Here is a 27,917-nt window from a genome sequence, read left to right as displayed (position 1 = left end):
AATAACACACGGCATAATCTGCTGCCAATAACGCCAGGTGCTCTTAGCAAGATGGCTCCCACCGGACCTCCGAGGGGAGGAATACTGTGTTTCGAGGCCGGAGGAGCTGGAGAAGCTGCTTGGAGAAAGTCAATCGTGTTTCTGTGGGGTGGGGGTCGGGGGGGGGACAGAAAGCTTCTGAGTGGCGGCCTGTAACGCTATTAGCCACATTATAGCCAGCGCTGCTGCGGCCGGCAGAGATGTCATTACCTTAATTAAGAGGCTCGGCAGGGCAAGAGGGGGAAGAGGCCAGGGCGCCTTCCACGGGCCTCCGACATTAAATCCTTACTCATCGTGCGAGTCCTTAATTATACTGGCAAAAAGGTGGAATTAATGGCGTTTAGAAAGGACATGGAAGATTAAGCAGTGGGAGGATGTTTCACTTCAGTGGGACTAAAAACACATAAAAACTATTTTTTTATTCCTCCCCAATAATTCCAAGAAGAATGCAACCTCAGAGAGTCAAATTCATGGCTAAAAACGTTTAGCATATCAATATGTGGAGTCAAATGATGGAACAGATTGAGAAAGCGCTATAGCACTATATGTGCCACATGTTTGATATCATTTATCCTGAATATTAAATAAGATCTGCTTCTTCCCTCTCCTTTTCAGGCATGATGGGCTGGAGTGTCAATGTTACATTGTTACCGAGGAAGCAAGCTTTAAGTACGTAAAGACATAAAACACGTATGCACATTAATTGTGTTTGCCGTCAACTAATGGTAGCAATTTGACAAAGTTTAGCTACGAATATTAGCTATCATTGACTGTACAGCCTATCTCTGGGTGCCCATTAAGTTTATCGCGTGGAAGGCAGCATGGGTGGATCCCACGTGTTACCCACATCATAACAAAATGGTGGCGGACCAACAGCATAACATTTTTATTTTTTTTTAAAAAGTTGAGCTATGCTCCAGGAAGACGACATGTCGAGCTTCTCTACCAATTGGCCTCGCCACCTACTGGTGTGGCATGCATATTACACTAGGTGAAAATGTACCGGTAGAGGACAGAGCCAGGACAAGGACAGGACAAGGACAGGCAAAGGAGAGACAAAGGAGTAATAGGCGTCTGTGCCGCGCCGGTTCTAAATGTAAACAAGAGAAAATAAAACACTTGAGCTTGCAAGAGGAAAGCCGCCCGTAGGTGATGAGCGGCGCCAATATCTGCATGTAAAGGATGCTCATGGCGGGAAAGAACCCCATCCTCTCAACACTTACGCTCTCACTGGTGGCCACAAGTCTTCAAGTGAAAGGCTCTCGGCCCTGAGAGCGCTCCACGAAGCCACCTCTTACCTGTCCCCCGCCTCCAACGCTGGAGTGGAGATGCGAGCGGGAACAGGAACAAGAGGGACCGGAGCCCATCTCAAAGGTCAAGAAGAGGAGCTGGTGATGGCGAGAGGATGCATTGTGGAGGGGAAGAGATGAGAGGATAGCGGGTGCTGATGGGACACGCATCAGTTAGGGAGCGTCCTCCTCATCGCCAAAGCAATGTCAAGCTGATTAGCTCAGGGTTGAATGAGGAAAATAAGAGTCCAAATGATTCTTTATCCTTTTATGGCCGTCGGGGAGATGAGAGAGCTGTAAGCCTTTTAGGAGATGCCTGCCTGGCTATTGCTCCTCCTCCTGAATTACTTAAATGCCATTTGCTGTAAATAGGATTCTGATGCCTGCAGCCCACACAAGCTGTAAGACAGCCACCTCTCACTTGGACATATAGCCCCGCTAAACCCAACAACTAAGCCCCAAAAGCTTTTATGGCCATAGTTCAATCTGGTAAAATGGACATAATACCATCTTTGACTTTGCAGTGGAATCACATTTCATACTTCTTACGCACTGATCAGCATCGTTATCTTTAAATGAGCATCACAACGAAGGCTAAGCTAAGCTAAGGCTGCACAATCGACCAAACCCTGGCAGGCTGGTTTGCAGCCTCAAGACGTCGTCCTCAACAGGTTTGGATGAGGGACCCGCCATCACCTTCAACGACAAACACCCACCCTAATTACGGAATTTTTTAAGCTCAAACTTTGACTTTTTAAAGTCGTTTTACAGCTGTGACATATGGGCGGATCAGAATCATAGGAAGACTTTTCCATGAAATAAGAATAGAAGAAATGGCTAATATTCCGTGTTGGGAATGAGCTTTATTGTGTCATGGTCATAAAACAGCACATTTTGGGCTTCTTTGTCCATCCAGCAGGACATTTAGAAGTAGCCAGCGGGGTGTGAGGGATAGTCCATCGTCAAGCGCGCGTGTGTGTGTGTGTGTGTGTGTGTGGTGGGCTAGACACCCACATGTCATGGCTGACACATCAGCCTGGCCCCCCCAGGCTATCCAGCCCTAATACTGCCTATGTCCCACTTTCAAGCCCTTGTCCCTCAAAGGCCGCCCTCCTCCGCCAGCCTCCTCTCTCCCGCCCTCCCTCCCTCCTTCCTGCCTCCTCCGTCCGTCCTTCTGTCATAAGGCCGGAATGACGATGGATCACCGCGGCGCGTCACCATAACCACCAGGTGATGCCCGCTCAGCCGCATCTCAACTTCATCGAGTCTAAACCAGCAACATCGTCTCATTATTGTTCACATTTGCAGAAACCATTGGCTGCGGAGGGGGTGCAGTTAAAGAAATAGTCCGTCCCCTTCTTCCTGGCACATTATTCCAGCAGAGGAGACTAATAGTTGAATGGGTGTAAGAAAAGGGGGGGTGTCAGGAAATAGTATTGCTTTGAAGCCCATAACTCTATTCTGGGGGAAAGAAGCATCACAGTGTTATTCCACATCCTCAGATATAAAAGGGGAAAAACATAATAACTTCCCGATAGCCTGGATCTCCACCTCCCTATACCAACACCCCCCCCCCCCTCCCCCCGCCATCCGCCCACTTCTCCTGCCTCAATCTTTGGTTTCAAAGGAAGCGAATCAGCCGGTAGGACAGAAGGTTATGCATTAGTACTGGTCATTGCTCAAAGAGCGAGCGTTATAAATAATAAAGGCTTGTGAAGGACACGGGCCTCTGGGATGCATCTCTGGTTCACGCCACACGAGTCAAAGACAAGACATGTCATTTCTCTACTCGCCCCCGCCTCTCCCTCCCCAAAAAATGTGACCCTTTGCTGCTTCCATTACTTTGTGAGCGCCACATTAAAGGCTTGCTGGTATTGGATGAGGGGGCGGACGCCGCGCCCAAAACTTCAAAAAATAAAAAAGAATTAAAATGGAAATTCAATTTATTTCCTGGAATACTTTACTGACGAAGCAAAAACAATCTGCGCCCAAGTTTTGCTCAAAGTCGTCTCCGCATGAAACAACCTTTGCCTACAAACAACAAGCCCGCCTTGTCCCGCGTCCGCGTCCTGCGTGCTTGCATAGCATTAGCGCTACATACTACACCTGCTTTACAGGCACGCTTTAAGCTTGTTCTCACATTTGCACACATGCCTGAAATCCACATAATGAGATCCTTCCCCCGGGGAGTGACTCGCCCCCCTCCTTGTCCGCCCCTCTTTTATCCACTCTTATTTACTCTGCGTCGCCCATTCAGCACTTATTACTTAACCTCGCCTCACAACATTATGAGGCTCTTTGCATGGCCAAGCCGCCGATCCCGCCATGCATCCCGACCGCTAAGCTGATTACACAAAAATAATAACCACTCCTGCCTCCAGCTGTGTGTGTGTCGATAAGTGTGCTGTAATTTACAAAGGGGAATTCTGCAAGAAGGTCAGAAGGTTTGTCTCAAATTAGTCCCTTTTAATGGGATTTTATACAAAGGTTAGCATGCTGTATTTTTTAAGTCTTTTTTAAAGCTACTTAAAATGTGCAGCTAATGCCAAACCAAATGAAAATAAAATGACATCACTGCTTTGGAAAATGGGTTTTCATGTCGGCCATCTTTAGGGAGTGTGAAATAAATGTGTGACGTCATTTGTGGGAACTGACATGTTTTTAGCAACATGAAGGATGTAGTTATTCATTTCTAATTAAAAAAAAAAAAAAAGAGTAAGTCCAACTCCGGAACCCAAACTGCCTGAAATGTATCTTTTGTGTAAACTAATGTGGAGTTTTCAGTGAGGCATGTCGGCCATGTTTGTGGAATGTGAAATGAGCGGTAAACATAATACTTTGTGACTCGACAATTGCAGTTAATTTAATTTATGAAATTGAGGCAACTGCATCGTTTCTGTGTCATTTTCATTGTGGCATGTCAGCCATGTTTGTGGCATAAGTCATTTGTGCGGAATGGACATCTTTTTTGGGTGAACCTGAAAGTTGTTCATTATTTTCGTAAAAGTAACAAGGTCAGTATGGAAATATAACTGCTTTTAAATGTCGTGTTTTCATTGCAACATGTGTTGTTAGTTACTCAAAAAGGATGAATATATTTAAAATGTAGTATTTTTGTAGCAAATGTGGTTTGTCCTCCATGTTTGTGGAGCAGTACTTTGATCGTACTGTAGTACAATGGCAATAAAGCCCCGTGAGTATGTTGCAGCATGACCCGCTTGTTAGGAAATTGGAGAAGTGCAAAGTCTAAAATGTTCAGACTAGAAGCTGAAGCTGTATTCACTCCAACAACAACGTGACTGGAAATGAATAGGGAGTCCAATATTACCACTAACATCCACGTGCGTTTTGATCCAAACGACCTCCCGTACCTAATCATTCCAATAAAAAGCCGCCGGTGGTCTTTTGGGCCGGGGAGATCTCCGGACGACCTTTGAGAAAGTGTTTGGCCAATTGTGTGGAATCCGTATAAGTGCGGCCCATTTGGTGTAGACAGTAAGTGTGTGAAATGAGTGGTGCTGTCTTTCCTGGCTGGCTCCCTTTGACAGCATGATGATAGAAGCGTCACATCCTCGGCAGAGTAAATGCAAACTGACAAGAGATGAGCCGTTGCTGGCTGAATATAATGCGGAATTGTGCTCTGAGTGTCTTATTATCTTGTCTGTTGACGTCTGAAAGAGGGAGATTTGCTTGAGAAGTGAAGACAGAGGCTGCACACATCCAACACCATCATGTCCTCTGCTGGTAAAAAAAAATAAATAAATATGTTTCTGGCCCGACTAACAACAGCTTTCCCACCTAACGTCCAGCACTTCTGCACGGAATAAATACAAGGCAGAGCGATGTTTGTGGTGCTTCGCGGGCTCTGTTAGCTCAAGTGGAAGACCATTTGCAGAGGCGCGCTTTTAAGAGGAGGACCGCACTTTCTGATGTTTAGGAAGCGTGCGGCGGGTCTCCAAGATAGAGCATTTATTTTGGACAAACACGACCTCTACTGTCATTGTCTCCACCGACCTCTATTTGCTATACTGCAAAAACCTCAATCAGGACAAAGCTATCTCCCGCACAGGACGGCAAATTTAGGATGAACTTTATCCTAAGTTGACATCACACAATTCACAGCATTATCAGCCTGAGCACACAATTGGTGGACAATAGCTCATTTTGCACATGAAAGATCCCTTTAAAAGAAACCACTTTCAGCAACATAGATACAGAACCAGAAGTCATAGTGCTAAAACTCTGCCATGTTCACTTTAGCATTAGTGCATCTTTGTGCTTATATTTTTTAACGCAACATTCACCTCAGCCACAGAAAGCACCTAGAAGGAAAATTCACTTTTTAAACAACTGAACTGCACATTTTTCACATCCTAAACGCTTACTTTACCTCCAGTACAACAACATACAGTACACGCGTGTTTATCATTCCCTTCTTTCTGCCTCACAGGTCAGGAGTGGGTAGACAGTCACAACAGGAGCCACAACCACACACGTCACACTAGAGCGCCTCCGACCAGCAAGCATCTCCAATGAGGACAAAGTCACACTTTGTGTCTTGACTTTTCACATTAAAAGTATGCACATACAAAGTGAAGGAGTCAAAGGAGGCGAAACATTCTGATTCATCGAATTTGTTTGGAAAACAAGACAAGAGGATGGAACAACACTCACTGACTCACTTAAAACATTCTTCTTTCAGCAGTGGCCTTCTTGAACGCACACAGAAAACAACAAGCCTCGTGGAAGTCAACTTTGATGCCTGATATATATTTTGAAAACATGTCAAAATTTTTCCAATAAGTTAGATTGTTATTTTGAACTGTAAATATGTTCCAGAATAATATCTTTGTAGTATTTGCAATGATGCCTCAAAGGAAGGCCCAGTCTTGAAATAAAGCATCCAACCACAATTTATGCAAAATACAAATCATCATCTACAACACTGACTCATCATAAAAAAATGTCACACATGAGGAATAATTTTGGCAAAAATCTTGACCTCATAATGTTTTCCTTTTGTGAATCCTGTATTAATTTTACGACTACCTAAGAGATCATTTATGCAAGCTGTAAATGAGAAAAACTAGGAAAATAAGCCGGAAGCGCTGTGAAAACAAAATGTCTCTTATGGGAAAGTTAAATTGATCCAACTGCAAGGAGAAGAGATATTTGCTTTTTAGCCACAAGTCAAACCCCTCAAAAGATTTAGAGAAAAAACAACATAAGGTTTGCAAATTGAAGTGAATTGTATGGCTTTGTAAAAAGTCAAATGTACGCCAACACCTGAAGATTCCTTCTCAACTTGTTCACAGCAAATAAAGTTTGCAGCCCTTCACTGCCGACACGTTCATCCGTCATTAGCATCGGGCACCAGAGATGGAGAACCAGGATGCGAGAAGGACACCGAGCCCCACTCACCGTACAGCTTGCTGGGGGTGCCCTCTCTGTCGGGGCCCTCGGACGGAAGGAGCAGGGGCTCGTCGTTGAGCTCGCCGTCTGGGCTGGCCACTTTGTCGTCTGCCCGGAGTTCTACCGCGCTCATGTCGCCGCGCATGAAGGAGAGCAGCGGCTTGCTCAGCTGCCCCGTTATCATCGGATGCTGGAGGGAGCTGTGAGGTGGTCCAGGTGGGAGGCGTAGACGGAGGACGGAGGAGGTGGGGGAGAAAAACAAAAATGCAGCCGTGGTTAGAATATGCTTCGGCACTCTCCTTGACTACCTCTCACTCACTAGCTCGCTATCCTGCACCCCCCCACCCAACCCCTTACTATCCACTCCCACTCCCTCTCTCCTGCTCCCTCCCTCTCTGGAGCCTTTCATCCAAGGAAGCCGGTGCTGCCCAAACTGATGCTGCTACACCCCGCAGCCCCAAAGCCACCAAGGATCCATCTCAGAGGTTCTCATTACAACCTGGAACCCGCCTCATCTTCGGCAACAACGCACTGAAACATCAAATTCATTTACTTGAATACAAAATGACAACAAATCTGATTCCTTACGTCAGATTTAAACAAGAAATGTTGTTCTGCAAATGTTAAGAACATTTCAATGTACACTTGTCCATCACACGTGCCTGTCAATAAAGTTTTGTCTTCAAGTCAAAGTGCCACCTTACCGAATTAAAGCTCCACTGAAGACAGAAAAAAAGAAATATTTCAGAGTGTCCCAAAGTAGATGTCAGTCAGACTGCAGGGGTAAAGCATGCCTCCGCAGCAGAGATAGAAACCTGCTCAGGACGCAACCCGGAACCAGCCTCCTGAACCCTGGTGTAGGTCTGAATGGCCAGCACAGGTCTCACGCTGAGGTTGCTTCCGAGAGACGAGCGGCAGGGGTGTCGCCCCCTCCCCTCCCTCTTTCCTTACACACACACACACACAGGCAGCTCACCCTCACTTTATCTGTCTCTTCCCCCTTGTGTCTCCCCACTGGAGAGCTCCTCAGACAGTGTTCACCCCACCTCAGGCAGCGGGGCCGCGGCCCTCGTTCCTTATTTAGGACTAACCTAAATATGTCTACGCAAAGGGCAGGTGACCGCAGAAATGGGGGGGGAAAGGCCGGTCTGATGTTGCCCTCCATGCACTAACACCCAGCCACGTGTACTCGGGTGGTCGATGCGGGCCTCTTTAATGTGCCCGTCACAGGACCAGGCCCGCCTTTGATGTGACACATGATAATCTATGAAAATGATAATCAATAGAGAGGATTTAAGCTGTCGTACCTGGTCAATACTTGCATGTCTGGTAACAATAACTAGTCATCATGGGTTGTTTTTAGCCCATTTTTGGAGTGCACTTAAAAATAAAATGTGGGACAACAACACGCCTCTTTTTCCCTACATTCATCTGCCCTTCCCCTTCCCCTACCCCCCCCCCCTCGTTTATAGGCCCACTGGAGGGCAAAATTAATACCTAATTGAATCTTGCAGTCATCAAAATAATCAATAGCTTTTTTATTATTTATTCTTCACAGTCTGTTGAGTGCTTGAAGGCTCAGAGGGACAGCAGGCAGCAGTGCGGGGGAAGGTGGGCGCGGTGTGGGGGCAGGCCTGAAATTTCACAATGTAATTTTCACAGGGGCACGAGAGTTTGCAACACCTATAAAAATGAGAGCAGTGCTTCTTTTTTGTTGTTGGAAGGTGTGTGTGCGCGCGTGTGTGCGTGTGTATTGGAGAGGGGGTGGAAATATAAAAGAAAATGGGAATCTTTGCCCCGGCAGCTATGATGAAAAATAGAATAAACAAGCTAGTGACACTTTGGAGAAGAGCGGGGGTCCTCTCTGTCCATCCCTCCATCTTTTCTTCCTTTCCCCTTTCCTCCTTATTTCATCATATCTGGAGCGTGGCGCTACCTCCCTAATGCCGGCATTTCTCTTCCTGACAGACTCCAAACAAGTGCCGGGAATGAGATCAGGTCTGTAATCTTCCTCTGGCCTCCGAGGCTGCGGGATGGGGTGCTGTTGGTGCTGTGGGTGGTGGGGGTCCACACATCTCTCATCATCTTAGTTCTGCATTCATTCACCGGTGACGCTAAATAGGATGTTCGTTCAGAGCACTGTAATGCCATTAGGGACGTGATCCTGCTGTAAAAATCTGTTCTAAAAAGGAGTACTTATAGAATTATCCCTAGTAATTGCATTAATGACTCTTGAGTCCTTATTAACTATTAAATGAACGCTCCAGCCTTGAGCCACCCTGCAAATGGCTGCACATCTTGGGGTTGATGCCATCCGATCATGCTAATAGTGTTTACATTTATATTATAAATTGAGAAATAGTTTTTTCAATATTACCTCACATGTGCGACTGTACAGTAATTTTTTCATCGTTAAATACTTATGTATAGTGTGTTGGGTATTAACATTGATTAACTGATTAATTGATATCATTGATGCGTGTGTCTCCGCCACAGTCGGCCACAGAATGGCAGTGTTGGCTTACCTTCTGTCCGCATCACCATGCAACCACATGGCCTCTGATGCTTTGATTAATGACGATCTTTTTTCCCCAAATTAGGAGTTGGTGTCGTTTCATGGCTGCTTTACTTTTGCTTTCCAACTGGTTGCCTTTCCTTGTGTCCTGCACGGAAAGAGCAAACAAATGAGCAAGAAAAGTGACAATAGTTTGACATAATCATGGCGAATAAGCCTGGTTTTATTTGACGGACTTCTAGTATTCACAGTCTCACCGCAGTGTAAAGTACTTCTCCTTGTCATAGTCATTAAAACGATCAACAGCTACCATACAGCTACCCGGCTAAAGCTAAAGTGCCTTCCGGTGTATGATTGGCGGGTCAGTGCAGGCTGAGCACTATCAAAGCAGTGTATTAAAAGAAGCTCTTTGAAGCCTGTAAAGCACGCTACCCCAGCAGGACCGGAACAGGTAGCAGCTTCTGATTGGTCAGGTGTGTATGTGGTGGGGTTTTTTTCCCGCCAGATCGATCGACGGCGCCGACATTCGGGAGCATCAAAGCTTTCAGCACCCTAATCTGACTGCTCCGACGAGGCAGAGGGTTATTTTTATTATTTTTTCCGAAGAAATACTTACACCTGTGAGGTGTTTATGAATGTGGGCAAACTAGACCCAAAACAGGTTTGGACCCTGCACTAATGGAGTCATACACAGTGTAAAAGGGGATGGCACAGACTGGGCACAAGCCCGGCAGTACTGGAGTGACACTATAGAGAGTCACACAGCACTGCCACTCAAAGCCCGTCTCTGGGGACCTCAATGCTACACGCATGCCTGCAAAAGGTGTGAAAATCTGATTTCCCAAAAAGGATCGGTAATTCTCTCTGAGGGTGGAAGCCTCAATCAATAAATCATTGCTAAGTAGATTGTAAAGAGGGGGGGAAATCCCGTCTTGGTATCAGTGCATTAGAATTCTCCTGAGGATGGATGAGTGTGAGACAATCTCAATAAAGAGGAGGCAAATCTTACCTTTGGCATTCATGTGGACACTGGAAGGCAGCTGCCAGCGTCATGAGGAAGCACCTGGAGAGGCAACACAGGACTGGAGGATGCATTTGTCCCATTACGGGTCCTGGAATCCGTAGTAGATCGCCACCTGCACAACATATACGTGCATTTCTTATCAACAAAATTACTTTTTACTTATTATTTTTTTATTTGTGAAACACATCTCCACACAATGTGCAATACAAAGTCGGTAAATACTACCAAAATAGAATATTAAATTAAATAATCACAATAATACATGTGCATTTGAACATAAAGGTAACTTTTGATTAGAACAGTAAACATCTCACCATTGCAATTTAGAAAACATTTCCCTGATGTGAAGTTGTTCCATCTTGAATAAATGTGCTGCAGTTTAGAAAGCCTGCAATGACGGATGAGTTATGCAGTTAGCGGTTGATAATTCATTGCTATTGATTGGGCGCCATGTGGTACGTGTTTGGACGACTTCCGGTTACCCACAATACACCGCGGCAACTAAGCGGGAAACCAACAAAAGAAAGATGGCTGCCGATCTCCACGTACAGGTGGGTCGTTAAACAAAAAAATATTTGAAGCCCTTTGGTTCATTAAAACGGCCCGTTCGAACGCTCAGTGTATGTTCAAACATATGTAAAAGTTACGTTTAGGAAATACGGAAGTTTTTCGTATTTCGACGTCGACGCAACGTCGAGTAATGCCCGCAAAACATGAATACTGCACAAATTAGTTTAAAAAGAAATAACACTCACGAAAGTATGTGCGCTTGTAAGTTCATACATTTAACACTTGAACAAAATTACATTTGACTTAAATGCCATATGTCCTGTAATCTCTTTCAAGTGTCCAATTTCAAATGTTTATCTTTGAAGAGGACCGTCCACTGAGCTTATAACATTCAAACCATAAGCATCTTGTGACCTTGTTAAAACTCCACAGCAAACAGCAAATATGCAATTTCGGAGTAATAGGTGTTTTAGCAGCTCGAATGATATACTTCTTAATCGATAGCAATGATCAATTCGTTCATTATTCAATATTAATTAATGGTCAACTGAAAGAATGTATGATTTGGCTTAAATTGGGACCTTTTTTATATTCTATTTCGTTTCCCACCTCCCACTGAAGTCGTCACACTTTATTGTAACATTGCCTAACAATTTTTGGCAATTTATGCAACTTTTTTCTGATAAAATTAAGACTCGTGAGAACAGGAATCCTTGTCCATATTCTTTTTCCTTTTTTATCAAAGCACTTCATGCTAAAGGGTTGACTTGTTGAAGTAAACATATTAAATTGTGGTGAATGGGGGGAGGTGTGGAGGTGTTGTTTGAGATAATGACATGTTTCAATATGGTCACACATGTGATGCTGATGCTTTTTAGATTGCGGCCTGTATTGTCACTAAATGAACTGTGTGTGTTTGTGTTTTCACTTCCTCCCCAAGGTTGACACATCGGCCGGGATGCTGCGATGCGTTCAGGCAGCTCTGCACACCTTGATGCCTCACGGGGTGCAATTACCGGTCCTTACGTGCCATCCAGGTAAGTCATGCATATGATTCCCTTTTTTGCCTTTTCTTTCTTTATTTCCACCGTTTTTTTCATCATTATTATTATCATCATCTCAGCAACTGAGGTGTTTGCAGATACATGAGTTAATGGTGCTGTTGTCTTGACTTGAACACTTGATTGCATGGCTATACCTTTAAATATATATAAAATATAAACATACAGTCAATTTAGCTGTCTTGCAAAGCACTTTGGCAAGGTGTCTTGTCCATAAATGTTACTGTATTAACACCACTGCTGTCCAATGTAGCGGCATCCTGTCTTATAATACCACTTCTCACCACAGGAGGCGTGGGTGAGTTATACAGAATCCCAGAAAGGATGTGGGTGGCTGCAGTGCAGGCTGCACTTTGGACAAAGGATGCAAAGTGAGTATGAGTATTTCCCATAAAAGGTTTATAGGCAGTTGTTTCATTTCCAGAGGTGTATGAGTGAGAGGTGTATGAGTGACAAGTCTGAGAAGAATTGTAGAATATGTTGTTCAAAAGGTTAGGTATTTTTGTTTGATCAACAACAGTAACTTGCATCATTCCTCTTTGCACTTACATGACAATTACTGCTGGTAAAATTCTAAAAGGTCACAGAGAAACATGACTTAATGTATTTAAATGCATTATTGTGGCAAAAATTTTAACCTGGAACAGACAAAACTATTCTTGTGAATTCTTAAGTAGAAAAATTCTGTTCCGTGTTGTGATGATACACTGTAATGTATATGCCACATCATGTAAATATTGAACTGCTCTTGAGCCAAGATGAATAATTAAGTGAAATGGTCTAGTGGTAAAGTGCGTGAGGGTGACGGTAGCTTTAAGAGTGAGAGGAAAACAAGCTGGCCTCCATCATCCTCTCCATGCATGATGATTGCATATGTGAGGGCACATAGAGGAATGACACGCTTGGACACATCTTTGCTATCTTATTAGTGGGGGGGTGTAGCCGCCTTCTTGTGTAAAACGGCTGCAGGGAGAAAATCACTCAAACACAGCCGTAGCATGTCAACAGGCCAGTAATGATAGCTGATGATGGCCGCACCTGGCCAGGTCGGTCCTAAGAGATAATTGAGGCTAAAGCAGGGAGATGGGTGTGTTCTCTCAAACAGTGTTCCATGTTGTGTACATCTGAGGGGAAGAGGGAGAGAGATGCCAAGGTGCTCCATTGTGCTGCTGCCTGTCAGCTTAAATTAGGGAGTACAGGCTCGGCCAGTGTAAAAAGAAAAAAAAAATCAATACTTGATGGAAGATTGCTGCCTGGAAAATCTGTTTTGATTCCAGGATTAATTCTTGACCAAAGGCTGGGGCAAAATGACATGCCATTAGGCTGAAAATGAACACGTTCTGCAGTGGAAATTGGATGGAAATGTGGCAAGAGGGCGCTTGTTTGGGGGCGCAGGGGACTGAAGGTGTGGCGGTTGTGAATGAGGCCTTCCTGGGCAATGTTTTCCAGGCCATTGTTGTCTAATGCACTCCTCCGAGGGCAGGTCAACTCTCTGGTGTTTTCCATAAAGCACGAAGAGTGAGAAAAGCTGCAAAGAAAGAAAAAAAACAAGGGCAGTTTATTGTTGACATCTGTACTCCACAGTGAGAAGATGCATTATTGATGGCTGAATAATGTGGTTGTCATGACGTGTTGGAAAGTCCAACAGGAAGAAGACAGTGATTTCAACAACCCCACTAAATTAAACATTTACTCTCTTGTTTACAACAATATGTTTGATGGTGCTCATTGTATTCATTATTTAAGAATGTCTTTGTCATGTGATTGTAGTAGGCAGAGGTGGCTATAAAAAGGCAATTTAAGTGAGAATTAAAATGTTTGTGTGGACAAGCCTCATGAGATTGTATAGTTATACCCACAGGTGTGTAATGTGTAATTAGATGACAAGGAGTAGTTTTTAAATACCCTCAAACTGCCATCATTCGAATGTATTGACAAACAGGTTGGTAATGCAGTGCTTTGGCGCCCCCTGCTGTTGTATAATCGCTAAACTCTTGGTTGTCTTCTAAGAGCATATGCCATGGATACTGAAAAACAGTTATTGTAAATGGTGTACCCATTTCATACTGGTAGCTAGTTTCTTTACTGAATTCATTATTCTGACTGAAGCATATTGACTGAGTACTGTTCTCACCTTTCTCTCGACTCCTATCTTCCAATTAGATTGGCAGCCACATCTGAGGGGTGAGGCTCCTGCAGGACTCTCTTCTCCAATTGGGCGTAGCGCCGCAGCATGTCATTGTACACCTGTAATGGATTCAGACGGAGAGAAAAGGTCACGTGCAGGAACTGAAGTGAGTGGCCATGTGGTCACCTCAAAACAGCAACTAAAAGCCAATCAGCACTTTGTTTCCCATCTTTAACATTGCATCTTTTCCTAGTCCCTACCTTTCCTGTGTGTGTGTGTGTGTGTGTGTGTGTGTGTGTGTGTGTGTGTGTACGCACGCATACCTGTTGTGCAGTAGGCTGTGGTGTGGCAACAAGTCGTGCTTCCGGAGCTTTCTTCAGCACATCGAAGAAGGAAAGTCCTGATTGGTCAACGACGCCTGAAAGAACATCACCCAATCAGAGATTGGTTAGCATTTAATAAGCCCAGCAGGCAGTGACATGTGGTGAGGTTCATGGCTGGCGAGGGTCTGCCCTTACTGTAAAATACATATATAAACAGCTCAATAGAAAATGAGTTTTCATAATGTTATGTCATTTGTTTCCCCGTCTCCCCTGACCACACGTCACTGTTTGCAGGTATGTCATTGCAGTATGTTAGCAAGCTCGCCGTGGTTAGCATTAGCGTACCGTGCATTGCTCTGTAGGCGGAGCCAAGACAGGCCGAGTTGGACACATCAATGGTGTACACTGGAGCGTTGAACACGTCTGACAACACCTGGCACACACAAATCCACTATAGACAAATACATACATGCTAGGAGCGTGTTATGTTTCACCTGCAAGATGTCTTTGTTACACGATGCTCCACCCGTTGCCAAAACTCGACTTCCTGGAACTTAAAGAAGATGAGATTGAAAGCGAGACGTAGTGTTTGTGTGTGATTGTGCTTTTTACTTACTGATGGAGTAACCAAGGAGCTCTGCATGGAGCCTCCGTGACAGGAACTGACCCTCCACCAGCGCTCGCACCTCCGCCTGAGCACTCAATGACGACACCTGGAGGACACACAAGTACTCAGCTCCAACTGTGTGTGTCTGTGTCTGCACAGAGGTGCCCCACCTTGTTGTCATCCGCATCAAAGATATGAATTCCAACAGCACGGGGCAGGATCTCCAGGACATCAAAATAAAAGCCTGGAAGAAGCCAACAGGAAGTCAGAGGAAAACGGAAGGAGGGAAGAAGGCATAGCTCACCAATGTAGCCATCGTTTCCGAGAGGAGTCCCTCTCAAGGCAGCTGAGAAGACTTCCCATGATCCTTCAGCACAGCGGTTCCTCACACGTTCTCTGGTCAATGATCCGTTCTTGAAGCTGAAAACACACACACACGTCACATTGCCAGGAGAGGATAAAATAAAAGAGCACCCACCACAACAAGGCCATGAAATGTCTCCAGTCGACAGGGTTGATCAACACGTGACCCTCGAGGGCGGGGCGGGGATGCTGCAGCCACACAAACACTGTGTCGCTAGTTCCCAGGCTCACCTACACACATACACACCCCATGTCATGTGAGAAGACATGCAGTTGTGTGACACAAGGTGCACTTACAGCTATGTCGCCTTGCTGGAGTCGCATTCCCGCCAAAGATGCTGCCACGACATCATCATCATCATCAACATTGACAGGACAACCTCAGGAGGATGTACTGTACCTGGGTTGTCTCCAGTGAAGGCCACCACTCTGCATGAGTTGGAAAAACCAAACCTGTGTACCCAGTAGGAGGAAACTGGACCCTGCCAGGAAGGGGGGGGGGGTTGAAGCAGGTTAAAGGCCACAAGGGGTGACTCGGTATGCCGAGTGTGTACCTCACCAGCACTGACGCCGAGGGAAGCGGCATCCCAAGCAGATGGTCCAGGTGTGGAGCGGTAGCCTCCATGCAGACCTCAGACCATTTTTTGGTCCTGATGTTCAAAAGGTTCATGCCAGACCCTAAAGAACAAATCCATTCACTGACATGATTAAAATCACATTTTCTTAATCTACTGACCGTCACTGTAGTCAATGGCGGCGTAAGCACCCAGGAAGAGAGACGCTGCAAAGCTGCTGACCAATGAGATCCTCTGAAACACATACAGCCATCAACCAGGCTGAAGTCAAGGTCGTGGGTGCAAGGGCTGTAGGTCACCAGCCAACCTCAGTGTCCTGGAAGTCTTGTGGTCGCTCCTGACACATTTTGGCGATCTGATTTCCGGTGAAACGCTAAAGAAGCATACAAAAATAAAGAAAAGTAATTTCACCATCTAACCGTATGTGTTTGCGTGCGCCTGTGCGAGCTACCTCATAAGCCCTGGAGCCTGTGAGATCAGCCAGCTTCGCAGCACCCCCTGCTGCCTCCTGCAGGCGTTCACACTGTGGCCCAGTGCTGGAGTCCATCCACACTGGAGAGTCACCTACAGAGAAACTGTCCTGAAAGACATCACATGACACACCTGTGCATGTGACTGCACAGGTGCTGACATAAACACACAGGTGAACTCACTTGGAGCTGCTGGTGGAGACTAAAGGCGGGGTCGAGCTGCTCAAGGGTCAGAGAAGCTCCCGTCCTCCAGTAGACGCTGCCATGTTGCTGAGAGGGCAGAGGAACATCACCCATAATGCACTTGACAGCCAGCTAGGTAGAAGAAGATAGGTCACCTGACCGCTGCCTGACAGCGCTTGCACACTGGAGAAGTCAAAGCCTTCTTTCTGCATCTTCTCCAAGAGGAGGTCCAACGCCTGGAGACACCTCAACATCAGGAGCCCACTTGGAACATCACATACGACAAGACAATCTTCATGTGGTCCTACCTTCACCCACATGAGAACAGGCGATGTGATCCTCAGGCCATCAGCTGCAACGTGGACACCCCCCTCGGTCCTGAACCACCAAAATGAAAGTTAGTCTTCTCCTGCATCTACTTGTTGTCAACTAGCTTGATGGAGGTCAACATTTGTGGAAACAATTACACAACTTGATATAAACTACATCAAACTACATAAATGGAGGTCAACCTGCTGAGAACTTCACGTAGACTACTGTAAACTTGCAGCTAACTTTTACACAATCTCATGTAAAACTGCACCAAACTTTGCATCCCGTCAGCTTGCTGTAACCTTTACCGAAACAAGTCCAAAGAGACATTTATATGTAAACAAGTATCCAAATGCACGACCCAAACAATCTAACTTTGCACAAACTACTGTCAAGCAGGTAACTTGAGAGGTGATGGTGTGGTTGGGTGCTGCTGGTACCTGAAGTCGGGTAGTTGGGAGTCAAAGTGGACATGGTTCTGATGGATCACGTCCAAGTCTTCATTGATGGCGACCACTTTGAGCTGCACAAACAAGTCCAACAGGTCAGTGAACCATGACACAGCATTCAGCAGTTTAAGTGTGATCGTGTTACCTCGATGGTAAAAACTAAAGCCTAACTTCAACTTTTAATGTGCTGACAATGTCGCTTGTGTTCTAATCATTCACGTATTCATTTGTCAAATATATCACGTGATAAGTTAACAGGCGTTGTCACAATTCTGGTATTTCTTAAACTCTAGTCAGAAAGTGTGGACAACTTTAATACAACCAAAGCGTTTAAAAAGTTAGGAAAATAACAATTAAATGTACCTGTTGAGTGCTGAAGTCAAAGCCCAGGTAAACTTCCTTACGGTCCTGCACGGCCGCCATCTTGGTAGCACATGTGCAAGGAAAAGGAGGAGTCACCTGTTAAAGAGACAGGCGCCTTTTGCTTGGCTCGGATGGCTCGTTGCTAGGAGACGGCAGCATCTTGAAGACTGCTGCGAGCAAGCTTAACAACTGATTGGTGCATTTTAATTAAATAAAACCAACAAGTATTTCTTTCCTCTAAAAGACATTTATTACACAAAAAGCTTAGTGTGAGGACAGGCACTTGATCCTTCATGTTAGTGGAAATCAGTCATGACTATGTCAGTCAATCACAATGGCCGCCATTAAGTTCAGTCATGTGGTCACAGCTTGGCTTTAGCCTGGAAGAAACTCATGACAGCGTTGAAGCACTCATCCGATGTCCAGCGTTCGACCAGACGCTCCACCTCGGCGTCGTTCACGGCATGGAGCTGCTCTTTCTCCATTGAGCGGATTAGCTGTTTGGACAGCGCCAGAGACTGGGGGGTGGACACAAATCATTTGTTTTGTCTTTTTAGAGGATGTCCCACTAACCAAACACCTGATGTTGGTGTGTGTCTACTGTACATTTGGAGGCAGCTTGGCGTAGCTCCTGAGTCGGCTCCAGACCTCCGACTGGAAGCTGTTGTCAGGGAACACCTCGGTGACCAGACCCAGCTGACACGCCTGGACCGCCGTTAGCTTCTTGTTGAACAGCAACATCTCACTTGCCTACACACACACACACACACATTTCAACCACCTGTGTGTTTGCTACATGCGAGTGTGCTGCACGTGCACGTACCTTACCAGGTCCCATAAGGCGAGGGTAGGTGTAAGATGAGCAGCCTTCTGGACTCTGACCAAGCTGGCTGAAAGGGGTGTGGAAGGTGGCCTACATAGAAATACAATATTACTGCAGTGCAACCTCAATAACAGTCAATATGAAGTACTGCGTGTGCGTACACTCTCCGTGGCGTACACCAGGTCAAACATTCCCAAAATAGTGACGGAGATTCCCACAGCTGGACCATTCACCACGGCAACCAGAGGCTTGGGGAAGTCTATGTAGGCTTTCACGTACCTCCTGTCCGGGGCGACACAGGGCAAAGGTCGTTCCTCACAAGTCATGTGATCAAACCCATTGTTGAGTGGGCGGTCACCTGAGCAGATCTCCGCCTGCTTTGGCCATCTCTTCCACACCTCCTTCTGGGATCTTAGTGAAGTTGCTCAGGTCGTTTCCACTGCAGTAGAAGTCCCCGGCACCTGTGTGTGTGTGTGTGGACAAACACACGTGTGGCTATCACTATCACGTGTGGCGGGACAATAAGCTGTGTGTGTTACCAGTGAAGACGGTGAGGACACAGGTATCTCTAGCCGCTTGCTGCAGAGCATCAATGATCTCCTCGTACATCTAGAACACACCACTCATTACGAGGGCCATGGTTATTTTTAACCAGGACATGAAATGGTCGCTCACCTCCGTGGTGATGGCGTTCTTCTTAGCAGGTCTGTTGAGCTTGATGGTGGTGATGTCATCTTCCGTGCTGACCAGCAGGGTGTTGTAGACGTGGCCGCTCGCAGCCGGCTGGGCCGACACTTCCTGGGCGGAGCTTCCACCCTCCGCTTCCACCAGCGAGCCAATCAGGTTGCAGTACTGTTTCCGGGCCTCATCCTGTCAAGAATATGGCCAACACTTGCTGTCATTTCCTGTCAAATATTTATTTGTATCTTTTGGCTTTTGTGCATCTTCAACAGACAGGAAGTTATAAAATAAAAGCACAGTTGACCTGTGATATGGAGCCCAGAGATTTCCACGAGTCCCACTTGGCTTTGTTGACAAAGTCCAGCATTCCAGGTTTGGGGGTGTCACATGGTCCATGTGTGGCCTGTCACATGACCCAAACAAGAAGACATACCAGCTTATCAGGAGTCAAATTGCATGCTGAGAACACAAATTCATACAAGTCGGCAGGTCTCCTTGCCCCTCACGGCCCCGCCCCACTTTTTGGGAAGCACTGATGTGGATACCGATATAGTCCTATGATATTGACATATGATATTGACATATGATATTGACATATGATATAGTCCTATGATATTGTCATGTCACCACCTGCTTGAAGAGAGCGTAGATCTTCAGTTTGAGCGCATTTCCGGGATCCTTCTTCAATGTGGACAGTTTGTTCTTGGCCTCCTCAAACTGCTCCACAGTTGCACCTGAAGGCAAAACATCCATATTAGCATTAATGCTAATGTGGGAGGAGCTCCAACCTGCCACTCACCCATCAAGGATGTTTGGTGGAACTTGAAAGCAGGAACGCTGGAGAAACGGAACCACCTGATGACAACAACAAATGCAAGTCACTCACGGGGCAAAGGTCCAAACGGTGCTTATGTAAACACTTTTGGGGGTCGGCCATATTTGTAGTCTTGAACTTGTGCATGTTTGTTTCCGTCGGTGTGAAATTTTATATGTTAACAAAAACTAAACGTGTTTTTTTTTTTTTACTTTGGTACCAAATGGGATCATTCCAATTTTCTGACAGTCTCTGCAACGCAGCCGACAAACACAAGCTTAAAAGTTAGAACGTCCTTAGCATTAGCAACATTCTGTATGTAGCGGCATCGACTAACAGTTGCAGCGGCAAAAAAGTTGACGCATACAAAAAAAACCTACCGACTGGTTTGCGTGAAACCTCGTAGCGACATTAATGCCATGAAAACGACAGGAGAGCAGGAGGACGGAAGAAGGTTGACCCGCTGGAAAATCTTTCCAGTAGATAGCAGCACTTCCGGGTCACCTCGGGTGGCAGACGGAACTTATTAGCCTTTTAATATTCAAACATATTTTTAATCAACAGCGTTTAGAAACATTTTCTGTTTAGATATAGTAGTAGTAATGGCAAAGACGCCATTTCTATCGCCGTATAAAATGCACGTAAACGTCACTGATTTGTGATTTAATTAACTTAACCCTGTCAGGTTTCTCTTGGGTGTCAATTTTTGCTTAATAAACATGCATCGTTATCTTAAAAAACTACGTCCATTATATTAATAAATATAAAAATAGTAAGCCTCTCGATCCAACCCGATGGCCATTATTGGTGACGTCACTCAACATGCTCAAGCTCATATAGAACAGAATTCCACCATTTTAATTCCATTAGGTTTTCATCTCAAATCTAAAAAAAAAACAATTCTATTTTATGTTATATTTTAACGCTAAACAGACGACATTTTTGGTCCACATCGGGATTCTAATTGACTTCCTGTGCCAATATTAGTTCCTTGCACCGCCCCTTTTAGCAGATCTTCAGGAAGCACTGCGTCACGTCAAATTCACTTGTATTCAACGTAAGGCTCCGCCCATGTGGTGATGACGTCACTCCACCAGAGGCCTTACATGTGCACTTTCCATTCACTGGCGTGCGCCATCATGGACACAAGCAGAATGTGCGGACACATCAGGATGGCAGAAAGCGTCGAGTCGGCACAAGCTCCCTTTTGTGTTTTAGTCCCCCCTTGCGTCCCCCCTCCCGTATAAATTGGGATGTCCAACTTTTTCTCGGTTACACTGTGCGTGCGCTCGTGCTTGGACAACATCCAGTGGACAACATGTCGCAGTATTCCGGAAAGGTGAGTCCCACCCACCCGTTCAATCAACCAATCAATCAGACTCACCGGAGAGTGAAACGATAACTTTGGGGCCGTAGATCACCTTCTTTGAGGGGAAGTGCTTCACTGGCAGGAAGCTGGAGGTCAGAGGTGACTGTGACAACTTCCAGGACCGTGGCTTCATGAACAGGTGAGTCGGTACGCGTGTTGACAAGCGAGTTGTCGCGTGTTGACGTGTCACGTCTTCCCGTCAAGAGTGAACTCCATCCGCGTGGAGAGCGGCGCCTGGATCTGCTTTGACCATCCCGACTTCAAGGGCCAGCAGTACATCCTGGAGCACGGCGAGTATCCGGAATTCCAGAGGTGGAACTCCCACAATGACCACATGGGGTCCTGCAAACCAGTCCGCATGGTAACGCTCGCCATCTGTGGTCATGTGACACCAAAGATAGCAGCTTCTGAGGTGGCTGTGTGTGTTCCTTCAGCACGGAGAACACTACCGCATCGAGCTCTTTGAAGGATGCAACTTCGCCGGCCAGTGCGTGGACATCTGCGACGACTGTCCCTTCCTGCAGAGCCGCGGCCTGTCCAAGAACTGCATCAATTCTGTCAGGGTGTACGGAGACGGCGCGTGAGTACACACACACACACACACACACACACACACACTCCAAGACGCGTGGACACGTAGACATGCGGCTGTGTCTTGTGTGCAGCTGGGTGATGTACGAGGAGCCCAACTTCCGAGGGCGCATGTATGTGGTGGAGCGCGGCCAGTACTGCAGCCACAACGAGTGGCAGGCCCAGAACCCCAACATCCAGTCCATCCGCCGAGTGGTCAACTACTTCTAAACGCCGTCACCTCCTCGCCTGTCGCTATAATAAACCAGAAAACCTTTGTTTTTTAATCAAACACTTCCTGTGTCAATTTCTGTCAATCCTCAGCCAATAATGACCTCGGAGGAAGTCCACTACCTTCACCACAATAAAAGTCTGACTATGTCTCCTGTGTCAACTGTGACTTCCTGTTACAAAGATGACGCCATCATCCTTTATTAGCCTTTGCTTTGCATTGGCATGGAAAGAAAACTACTACAGAACAAAAATACTTCAGAAAATAAAGTTCTCTTCATCAAATGACCAACAATCAGTAATAATCAATCATGATCACCAACAATCAATAACAATCACCAATCGGCGCGAGTTAGACCGTGTGTGCGCTCCCCCGGCTCAGGTAGGTCTTTATGGTGGCGATGAGCTGGCTCTCCTCCTCCAGCGTCAGATCCAAGTAGTCCTCCTCATGGCGGGAAATGTCCTCCAGGACTTCGTTGACCAGCTCGCTGTCATCTGCAAAGAGACGCCTGTCAATCATATCACCCGCCGGAAGGGGGGAGGGAGGGAGGGAGGTTCAGGGTGCCTGCCTGTCGAGCTGGACGATGTGCTGGGCTCCTCCTCTGAAGGGGGCGTGGCGGTGGCAGAGACCACGCCCTGATTGTCCAAAAGCAGCTGAGTTGCAGATTGGACATCTCCGCCCGTCAGTGCGAGCGCCGCCTCGGACGCCGTCCTATCGAAGCCCAAATACAACAGCTGCACGCACACGCAGCTAATCAATCAATGATCTGATTGACGTGCCACAAAGATCACGCACCTGCTCCAGCTTCTCTGGACTGGCCGTCTCCTCCATGTTGTTATTGGACTGGACGGCCTGGCTGGCATCCAGCAGAATCTGATGACCACAAAACAAAAAACCAACACAGCATGAGAGCGTTGCGTTGAGAGAGTTGTGTTGTCCCACCATATTGAAGACCCTGAACTAGCACTCGCCTCAAAGGCTTTGTCCACGTCTCCGTTGGCTTGGTGCAACGCCCTGGCCGCATCCTTCTTGGAGTACCCCGCCTCGGTGAGAACCGAGATGCTCGCCATCATGTTCTTCCTCTTTTGATGCTCCCTCTGCTTTAGCTCCTCGCGCTCCTGCTTCCATGAATGATGGCGTCACACCCTTCCGAAGAGACAAAACATGCCGTCGTACGCCGTGACGCTACCTGTCTCTGGTTGCTGATGAGCATGGCGGCTTCGTGGACGTCGCCCTGACAAGCTCTCAGGCCCAGGCGAGCTTCTCTCTCGCTGAAGCCCAGCAGCATCAGCTCCGTCATTTTGTCCGAGTCGGGACACAAGCGTCCATACAGAGACTCCACCTGACACGCACACATCAAAGGTCCACGGGAATATGTGTCGCCAGGACAAAACTAAGGACAAAGCCAAGAGAAGATACTCATCCTACTTTGGAGAGCTGCTGCCGGGCTTGAAGATCGTTGCCCTCGATGAAAGCCAGCAGACTCTGCAGGAGGTACAGGCGGAGAAACAGCGCTTCCTCCCTGCCCGTGTTTCCCTGGCGACGCACACGGCTGCATCAAAGAAGAGCGGACGGCAACGACCCGCCGCCAAGTGCGTGCCTACGCCCACCTTGATCATGAGCAGCCTCTGCTGCCGCTCGCCGTAACATCGCAGGAAGCAGTCCTCAGCTCGCAGCAGACGTCCGCGCCCGTCATCCAGACAGGACAGCGCCTCCAACGCCTGGTAGCACCACACGATGTCCAGCTGCAGGACGCCGTAGTTGTCCACCGAGCCTAACAGCGCCGAGCCGCACTCGCTGCGCATCAACACAGGAACTTAGCATCACCTTAGGCGACCACCACCACCATCATCATCATCATCATCACCACCACACCTGAAGTGATGGTCGGCCTGCAGAAGGTGACACAGTGCGTCGTCATGGCGCTTTCTCTTCATGAGGGCACGCCCCTTCTCATGGAAGCCCATGGCCAGGATGAGTGCCTGCACACACACACACATTATCACAACAGATTTGACCTTTAACCTGACAAGAAGTCTCCACTCACCTTCTTCTCCTTGTGAGGGATCTTTAGCGGGTTCCCCTTCTGGTCAGCCACCTCCAGGAAGGGTGTGGTGTGGGGGTCATCGGTGCCGTCTGACAGCAGAGACACAACATTCCAGAAGGTCCTACATGAGGTTCTACACGAGAGATCCTACCTCGCTCCGACAGGATCTGGAATCCTCTGTGGGTTCGCTGCACGCTCTCATTCTGGTTCCTGGCCTTGTCGGCCTCCTCGCAGGCCTGCTGGGCGCACTCGGCATCGCTCACCTTCAGCACCATCATCTTGCTGTGGTTCTGCACGCCCTGCTGGTCCAGACGCTGGGCTGAAGACACACAGAACCTTCAGCAAGTTCAGAAAAGAGGAGCACCGCCCCCCGGTGGTCTCCACTCACCTGCATTCAAGGTTTTGCCGTTTAGAATCAGTTTGAAGGACTTGAGTCCGAACTCCTCCGTGATCCTTTTGCATATCACATTGTTGAGATCTTTATTGTCTGATCATGCCAACGCGTCAGCGTCCTCACCTGTCCATCAGCACCTGCACCAACACATCCAGTTTGGTCTCCATGAAGGTCTTGGACTTGCCTGTAGTGCCCGCCTTCTTGCAGTCTCGGGGCAGGAGGAGCTCCAGCGTGGCGATGTTGGTTTCTCGGAAGGTTTGGTTCCTTTTGCCTCTCTTCACCGCCTGAAGACGGATGGACTCCAAAGCGCCCCCGACCTCAGACACCGGAAGACCCAGCAAGGGGGCATATTGCTCCGCCAGCTCCTGCAACATCATCAACATCAAACTGATGAGCAAGGAACATTTGCTCATTCAAACATTATATTCATTCTTAGAGCGCCCTCTAGTGGACGCACAATGCCAGCTAACTCTCAATGGCTAATGTTGACAACAACACGCAGCAACATGTCTAATAATAATAACAATAATGGCATTTAGTTACCCGTAGTCGTTGCTGTCCAGGTTGCTCACCGTCATCTGTGTACGGTGGTTTCCACAACTGGATCTTCTCCTGTTTCAGCAGGTTCTTCAGTTTGGCCTCCATGTTCTGATCGGCCATCATCCTGAGACAGGAGGACAAACACAAAAGGATACATTTTGGGAAACATGACTCACGAGACCTTAGAAAACTACTTAGCTCTGTGACGTCACACACACCAGCAAACACAACAAAGATGTAAAAACAAGATGGAAAGAAAGACGGACGCTTCTTCTTGGCTTACTAAGAGCACGTTTAAGTTTGCTAGCGTCAAGAAAGGAACTTTGACACTTTCAGTTTGTGTCACTCAGGTTTCGTTTTGCCCCTTATGGACGTTAGCAGAGCATGCTAACACGACAGCGTCACAGCTCTTAGCTTCAAACAAAGCTGGTCTAATTTGACAGAATACGCGAAACTACACATAGTAAATTCTCCCTACCGCTGCCCTGGACGCTGATAAAGACGTGGCGATATAAACAATGTCTTAAATTTACCTTCGAGCTTCGTCGCTAGTTCAACGGCGAAGAGGTTGATGGACTGGATGAGGAGCACGCACTCGCACTGCGTTTCAAAATCCGGTCACCAGACTTCCATAAAAAGAAATCGAGGCAGCCATTTCAGTACGGAGTGACTCTGCATCTCCACGAGACGATCTTCAGTCTTATACAAATTATGGTTTGGCATAAAACTACGAAACAAAAATGTACAACTATGTACGATTACATTTATTCTTTGTGCTTTTTATGGAAATCACGTTTGATAAATAAAGCGCCGAATGGCAGTTGTTTTTAGAAACAACCTGCGATAATGTCACTTCCTGTTTATGTTTTTCGCTGACACGTGGTTTCATGAATGTTACTGTTTAGGTCTGCCACCAGGTGGCAGTACTGACAAGGAAATATGCGGGTTTACACAGTGATATAAATGCAGAATTATAAAACAAAAAAAATATAGTACACATCATATATATATATATTATATTGTATGTATACTATATATATATATATATATATACACATGTATGTACTACATATATATATGTGTGCATATACACACACACAGTATGTACATATAAATGTGTAAATACTGGAATCATGCTAAACAATATGTAATCTCGTTACTAGGCTCTAAAGAGTTTAAGAGTGTAATAATTTAACACTAATGTGATTTTCACTTGAGCACAGTGCATGCTGGGATACATCAAACATTCATCCAAAAACCAGCTGGTCAGGTCCAGTCCTGACAGGAAGGCCGTCATCTGTTCTGGTGTTTTCTTCTACTGACCATCCAGCATGGGGAGTCATTAGCCAGTCAGGAAGGACGAGTGCACTCGTAACGTCTCGTGGAAGTGGAGCACCGGTTCTGTCACTCAGACACCATGAGGTGCATTCAGGGGATTGGGACCTGTCCTTCAAATGAAATGCGAGATGCAAATTTGTGCAGATCTTGCACTTTTTCTTCTGCGTCTTTGACGACTGTCAGGTCCATCACGCCATCGCATTTCGTTTCAAGAATCTGCTTGCACATTCATCATCATCATCATCATCAGTAGCAGCAACAGCAGCACTGAGTCAGTTGGCCGCAGGAAAAAGTTGGGCTTTCCACAACATTCTCAGTCTGAGCGAGGCCCTCTGCAGAGGTCTTCCTGACAGGTGACATGGCGAGCCTGATGACCAATCATCAATCAGAGTCTGGCTGCTGTTGTCATCAGGTCAGCTTTGGAGATCCGTGAGGGGGTCAAACCTCCTCCTGTTTCATTCCTTCACTCGCATGGCATCTTTGACCTAAGCGGCCCACAGCATTGATGTTCTTGGTGTTCTTTTCGAACTTGGACATCAAGTTTGACGGCAACAGTGCAGTGAATTCTAAGTAAAAGGCAACTTCTAGGGCTAGCAGGTGCTTCCGTGGTAACATGTTGGGTTCCCACACTGAAGTCAAAACCTCCACGCTGTGGATGTCCCACTCTGCAGCAAAGTGCAGGGGCGTGCGCACGGGCCTCAGAGTTCAGGTGAAGTTCAGCAAGGAGCGTATGTAGGACAGCACGCCGTATAACGGGGCCCGCGTCCAACATCCCCGCGTAACCTCACAGATCTAAATGCGAGCACAGGGTGAGCGGGTTCAAAGACGCACACAATGCTGCGTTCAGTATCCGCTGGGAATAAGCCGCTCCGCCGCCGCCGTCGACTTGTGAGAGCGTTTGAAGCCGTGTGAAGAGTCAGGCGGCGCTCTAATTATTCTCCCCGAGTGCCTACGCCCCGTCATGACCTGCCTTTAACATCTGCAGCTGCAGTGCATCATGGGACGTGCATGTTACATCACATGTCACAGTGACAGCACCCACAATGCACTGGGAACATGAGAGGAAGAACATGAAGAACACGAACGCTGACTGTCATACAGGAGGGGTCGAAGATGGTGACAGAAAATCAATGTCAAATTAAAAAAAAAAAACAAGTGTCCCTTTAATTGTGTCGAAAGTAAACTTGAGCTATGATTTATAACTCCATCTCCTCGTGTCCTGACTCGACTCGCCGCTTTCATTCGAAGCTGATCCCCGAGGAGTCAAAGTGGCGGCAAGACAAAGGATCAATGCCCCTCCTCTCTTCAAAGTCCACTCGCCTGAATTGACCCGCCGCTGTTCACCTGAAGCGTCCTCACACATTAAACAGATGAAAACACAAGGAGCCGTTTCAAAGCCCACCAAACATCCGGCTAATTAAATATTCATAGATTAATCTTTGCTTTGTTTTTTCGCGCCGCAGTCGGCTCCGTCCTCATTTACATT

At 46.8% G+C, this 27,917-nt stretch overlaps 5 protein-coding genes and 1 long non-coding RNA gene across 11 annotated transcripts in view; 2 read left to right on the top strand and 4 right to left on the bottom strand.

The window, feature by feature from the left end:
• pou6f2 (POU class 6 homeobox 2) overlaps positions 1-10,677 on the bottom strand; it is a 51,211-nt gene extending 40,534 nt beyond the window's left edge. For 4 of the 6 annotated variants that reach the window (XM_058059821.2, XM_078792455.1, XM_078792454.1 and 1 more), the window contains exons 1-3: positions 10,265-10,404; positions 9,266-9,403; positions 6,750-6,940 (exon numbers count right to left, since the gene is read on the bottom strand). In XM_058059821.2, coding sequence (XP_057915804.2) covers positions 6,750-6,940; positions 9,266-9,294 — 220 coding nt within the window. In that variant the 5' untranslated portion in view covers positions 9,295-9,403; positions 10,265-10,404. Of the gene's footprint in view, positions 1-6,749; positions 6,941-7,444; positions 7,596-9,265; positions 9,404-10,264; positions 10,405-10,593 lie in introns of those variants that run through there. The other 2 variants (XM_078792452.1, XM_058059822.2) reach the window with 2 other exon arrangements.
• Positions 10,678-10,767: 90 nt separating this feature from the next.
• On the top strand, positions 10,768-14,416 carry LOC131109192 (uncharacterized). Its single transcript, XR_013627855.1, has 4 exons — positions 10,768-10,830; positions 11,730-11,826; positions 12,140-12,221; positions 14,014-14,416. It is a non-coding gene; the product is annotated as an uncharacterized LOC131109192 (long non-coding RNA).
• On the bottom strand, positions 12,335-17,787 carry xylb (xylulokinase homolog (H. influenzae)). Its single transcript, XM_058060934.2, has 20 exons — positions 17,624-17,787; positions 17,252-17,334; positions 16,808-16,877; positions 16,655-16,735; positions 16,500-16,586; positions 16,298-16,426; positions 16,154-16,219; positions 16,008-16,080; positions 15,831-15,949; positions 15,672-15,753; positions 15,569-15,609; positions 15,387-15,502; positions 15,213-15,328; positions 15,079-15,152; positions 14,918-15,014; positions 14,796-14,854; positions 14,647-14,734; positions 14,302-14,396; positions 13,985-14,097; positions 12,335-13,378 (listed from the first exon to the last, which is right to left on the bottom strand). The coding sequence occupies exons 1-19, from the start codon at positions 17,681-17,683 to the stop codon at positions 13,999-14,001; spliced, it is 1,635 nt and encodes a 544-aa protein (XP_057916917.2). The 5' UTR covers positions 17,684-17,787; the 3' UTR covers positions 12,335-13,378; positions 13,985-13,998.
• Positions 17,788-17,856: 69 nt separating this feature from the next.
• Positions 17,857-20,486, bottom strand: eci2 (enoyl-CoA delta isomerase 2). Its single transcript, XM_058060931.2, has 11 exons — positions 20,322-20,486; positions 19,927-19,982; positions 19,758-19,861; positions 19,432-19,530; positions 19,122-19,316; positions 18,986-19,055; positions 18,805-18,907; positions 18,608-18,728; positions 18,447-18,536; positions 18,230-18,373; positions 17,857-18,141 (listed from the first exon to the last, which is right to left on the bottom strand). The coding sequence occupies exons 1-11, from the start codon at positions 20,360-20,362 to the stop codon at positions 17,986-17,988; spliced, it is 1,179 nt and encodes a 392-aa protein (XP_057916914.2). The 5' UTR covers positions 20,363-20,486; the 3' UTR covers positions 17,857-17,985.
• Positions 20,487-21,115: 629 nt separating this feature from the next.
• On the top strand, positions 21,116-22,261 carry crygn2 (crystallin, gamma N2). Its single transcript, XM_058060941.2, has 5 exons — positions 21,116-21,280; positions 21,358-21,449; positions 21,515-21,671; positions 21,745-21,890; positions 21,976-22,261. Exons 1-5 carry the CDS (start codon positions 21,260-21,262, stop codon positions 22,109-22,111), a joined length of 552 nt encoding a protein of 183 aa, XP_057916924.1. The 5' UTR covers positions 21,116-21,259; the 3' UTR covers positions 22,112-22,261.
• Positions 22,262-22,287: 26 nt separating this feature from the next.
• Positions 22,288-26,009, bottom strand: nub1 (negative regulator of ubiquitin-like proteins 1). Its single transcript, XM_058060898.2, has 14 exons — positions 25,627-26,009; positions 25,097-25,217; positions 24,677-24,918; positions 24,548-24,612; positions 24,311-24,478; positions 24,160-24,248; positions 23,988-24,094; positions 23,723-23,909; positions 23,541-23,648; positions 23,302-23,454; positions 23,084-23,230; positions 22,908-22,985; positions 22,681-22,846; positions 22,288-22,606 (listed from the first exon to the last, which is right to left on the bottom strand). The coding sequence occupies exons 2-14, from the start codon at positions 25,214-25,216 to the stop codon at positions 22,464-22,466; spliced, it is 1,773 nt and encodes a 590-aa protein (XP_057916881.2). The 5' UTR covers position 25,217; positions 25,627-26,009; the 3' UTR covers positions 22,288-22,463.
• Positions 26,010-27,917: the final 1,908 nt, after the last annotated feature.

Source organism: Doryrhamphus excisus, linkage group LG7, assembly GCF_037039965.1.
Source record: "Doryrhamphus excisus strain RoL-2023G ecotype Guam linkage group LG7, RoL_Dexc_Guam_v1.1, whole genome shotgun sequence".
In the NCBI taxonomy this organism is placed as follows: domain Eukaryota; kingdom Metazoa; phylum Chordata; class Actinopteri; order Syngnathiformes; family Syngnathidae; genus Doryrhamphus; species Doryrhamphus excisus.
This window is presented reverse-complemented; position numbering and strand designations above follow the sequence as displayed.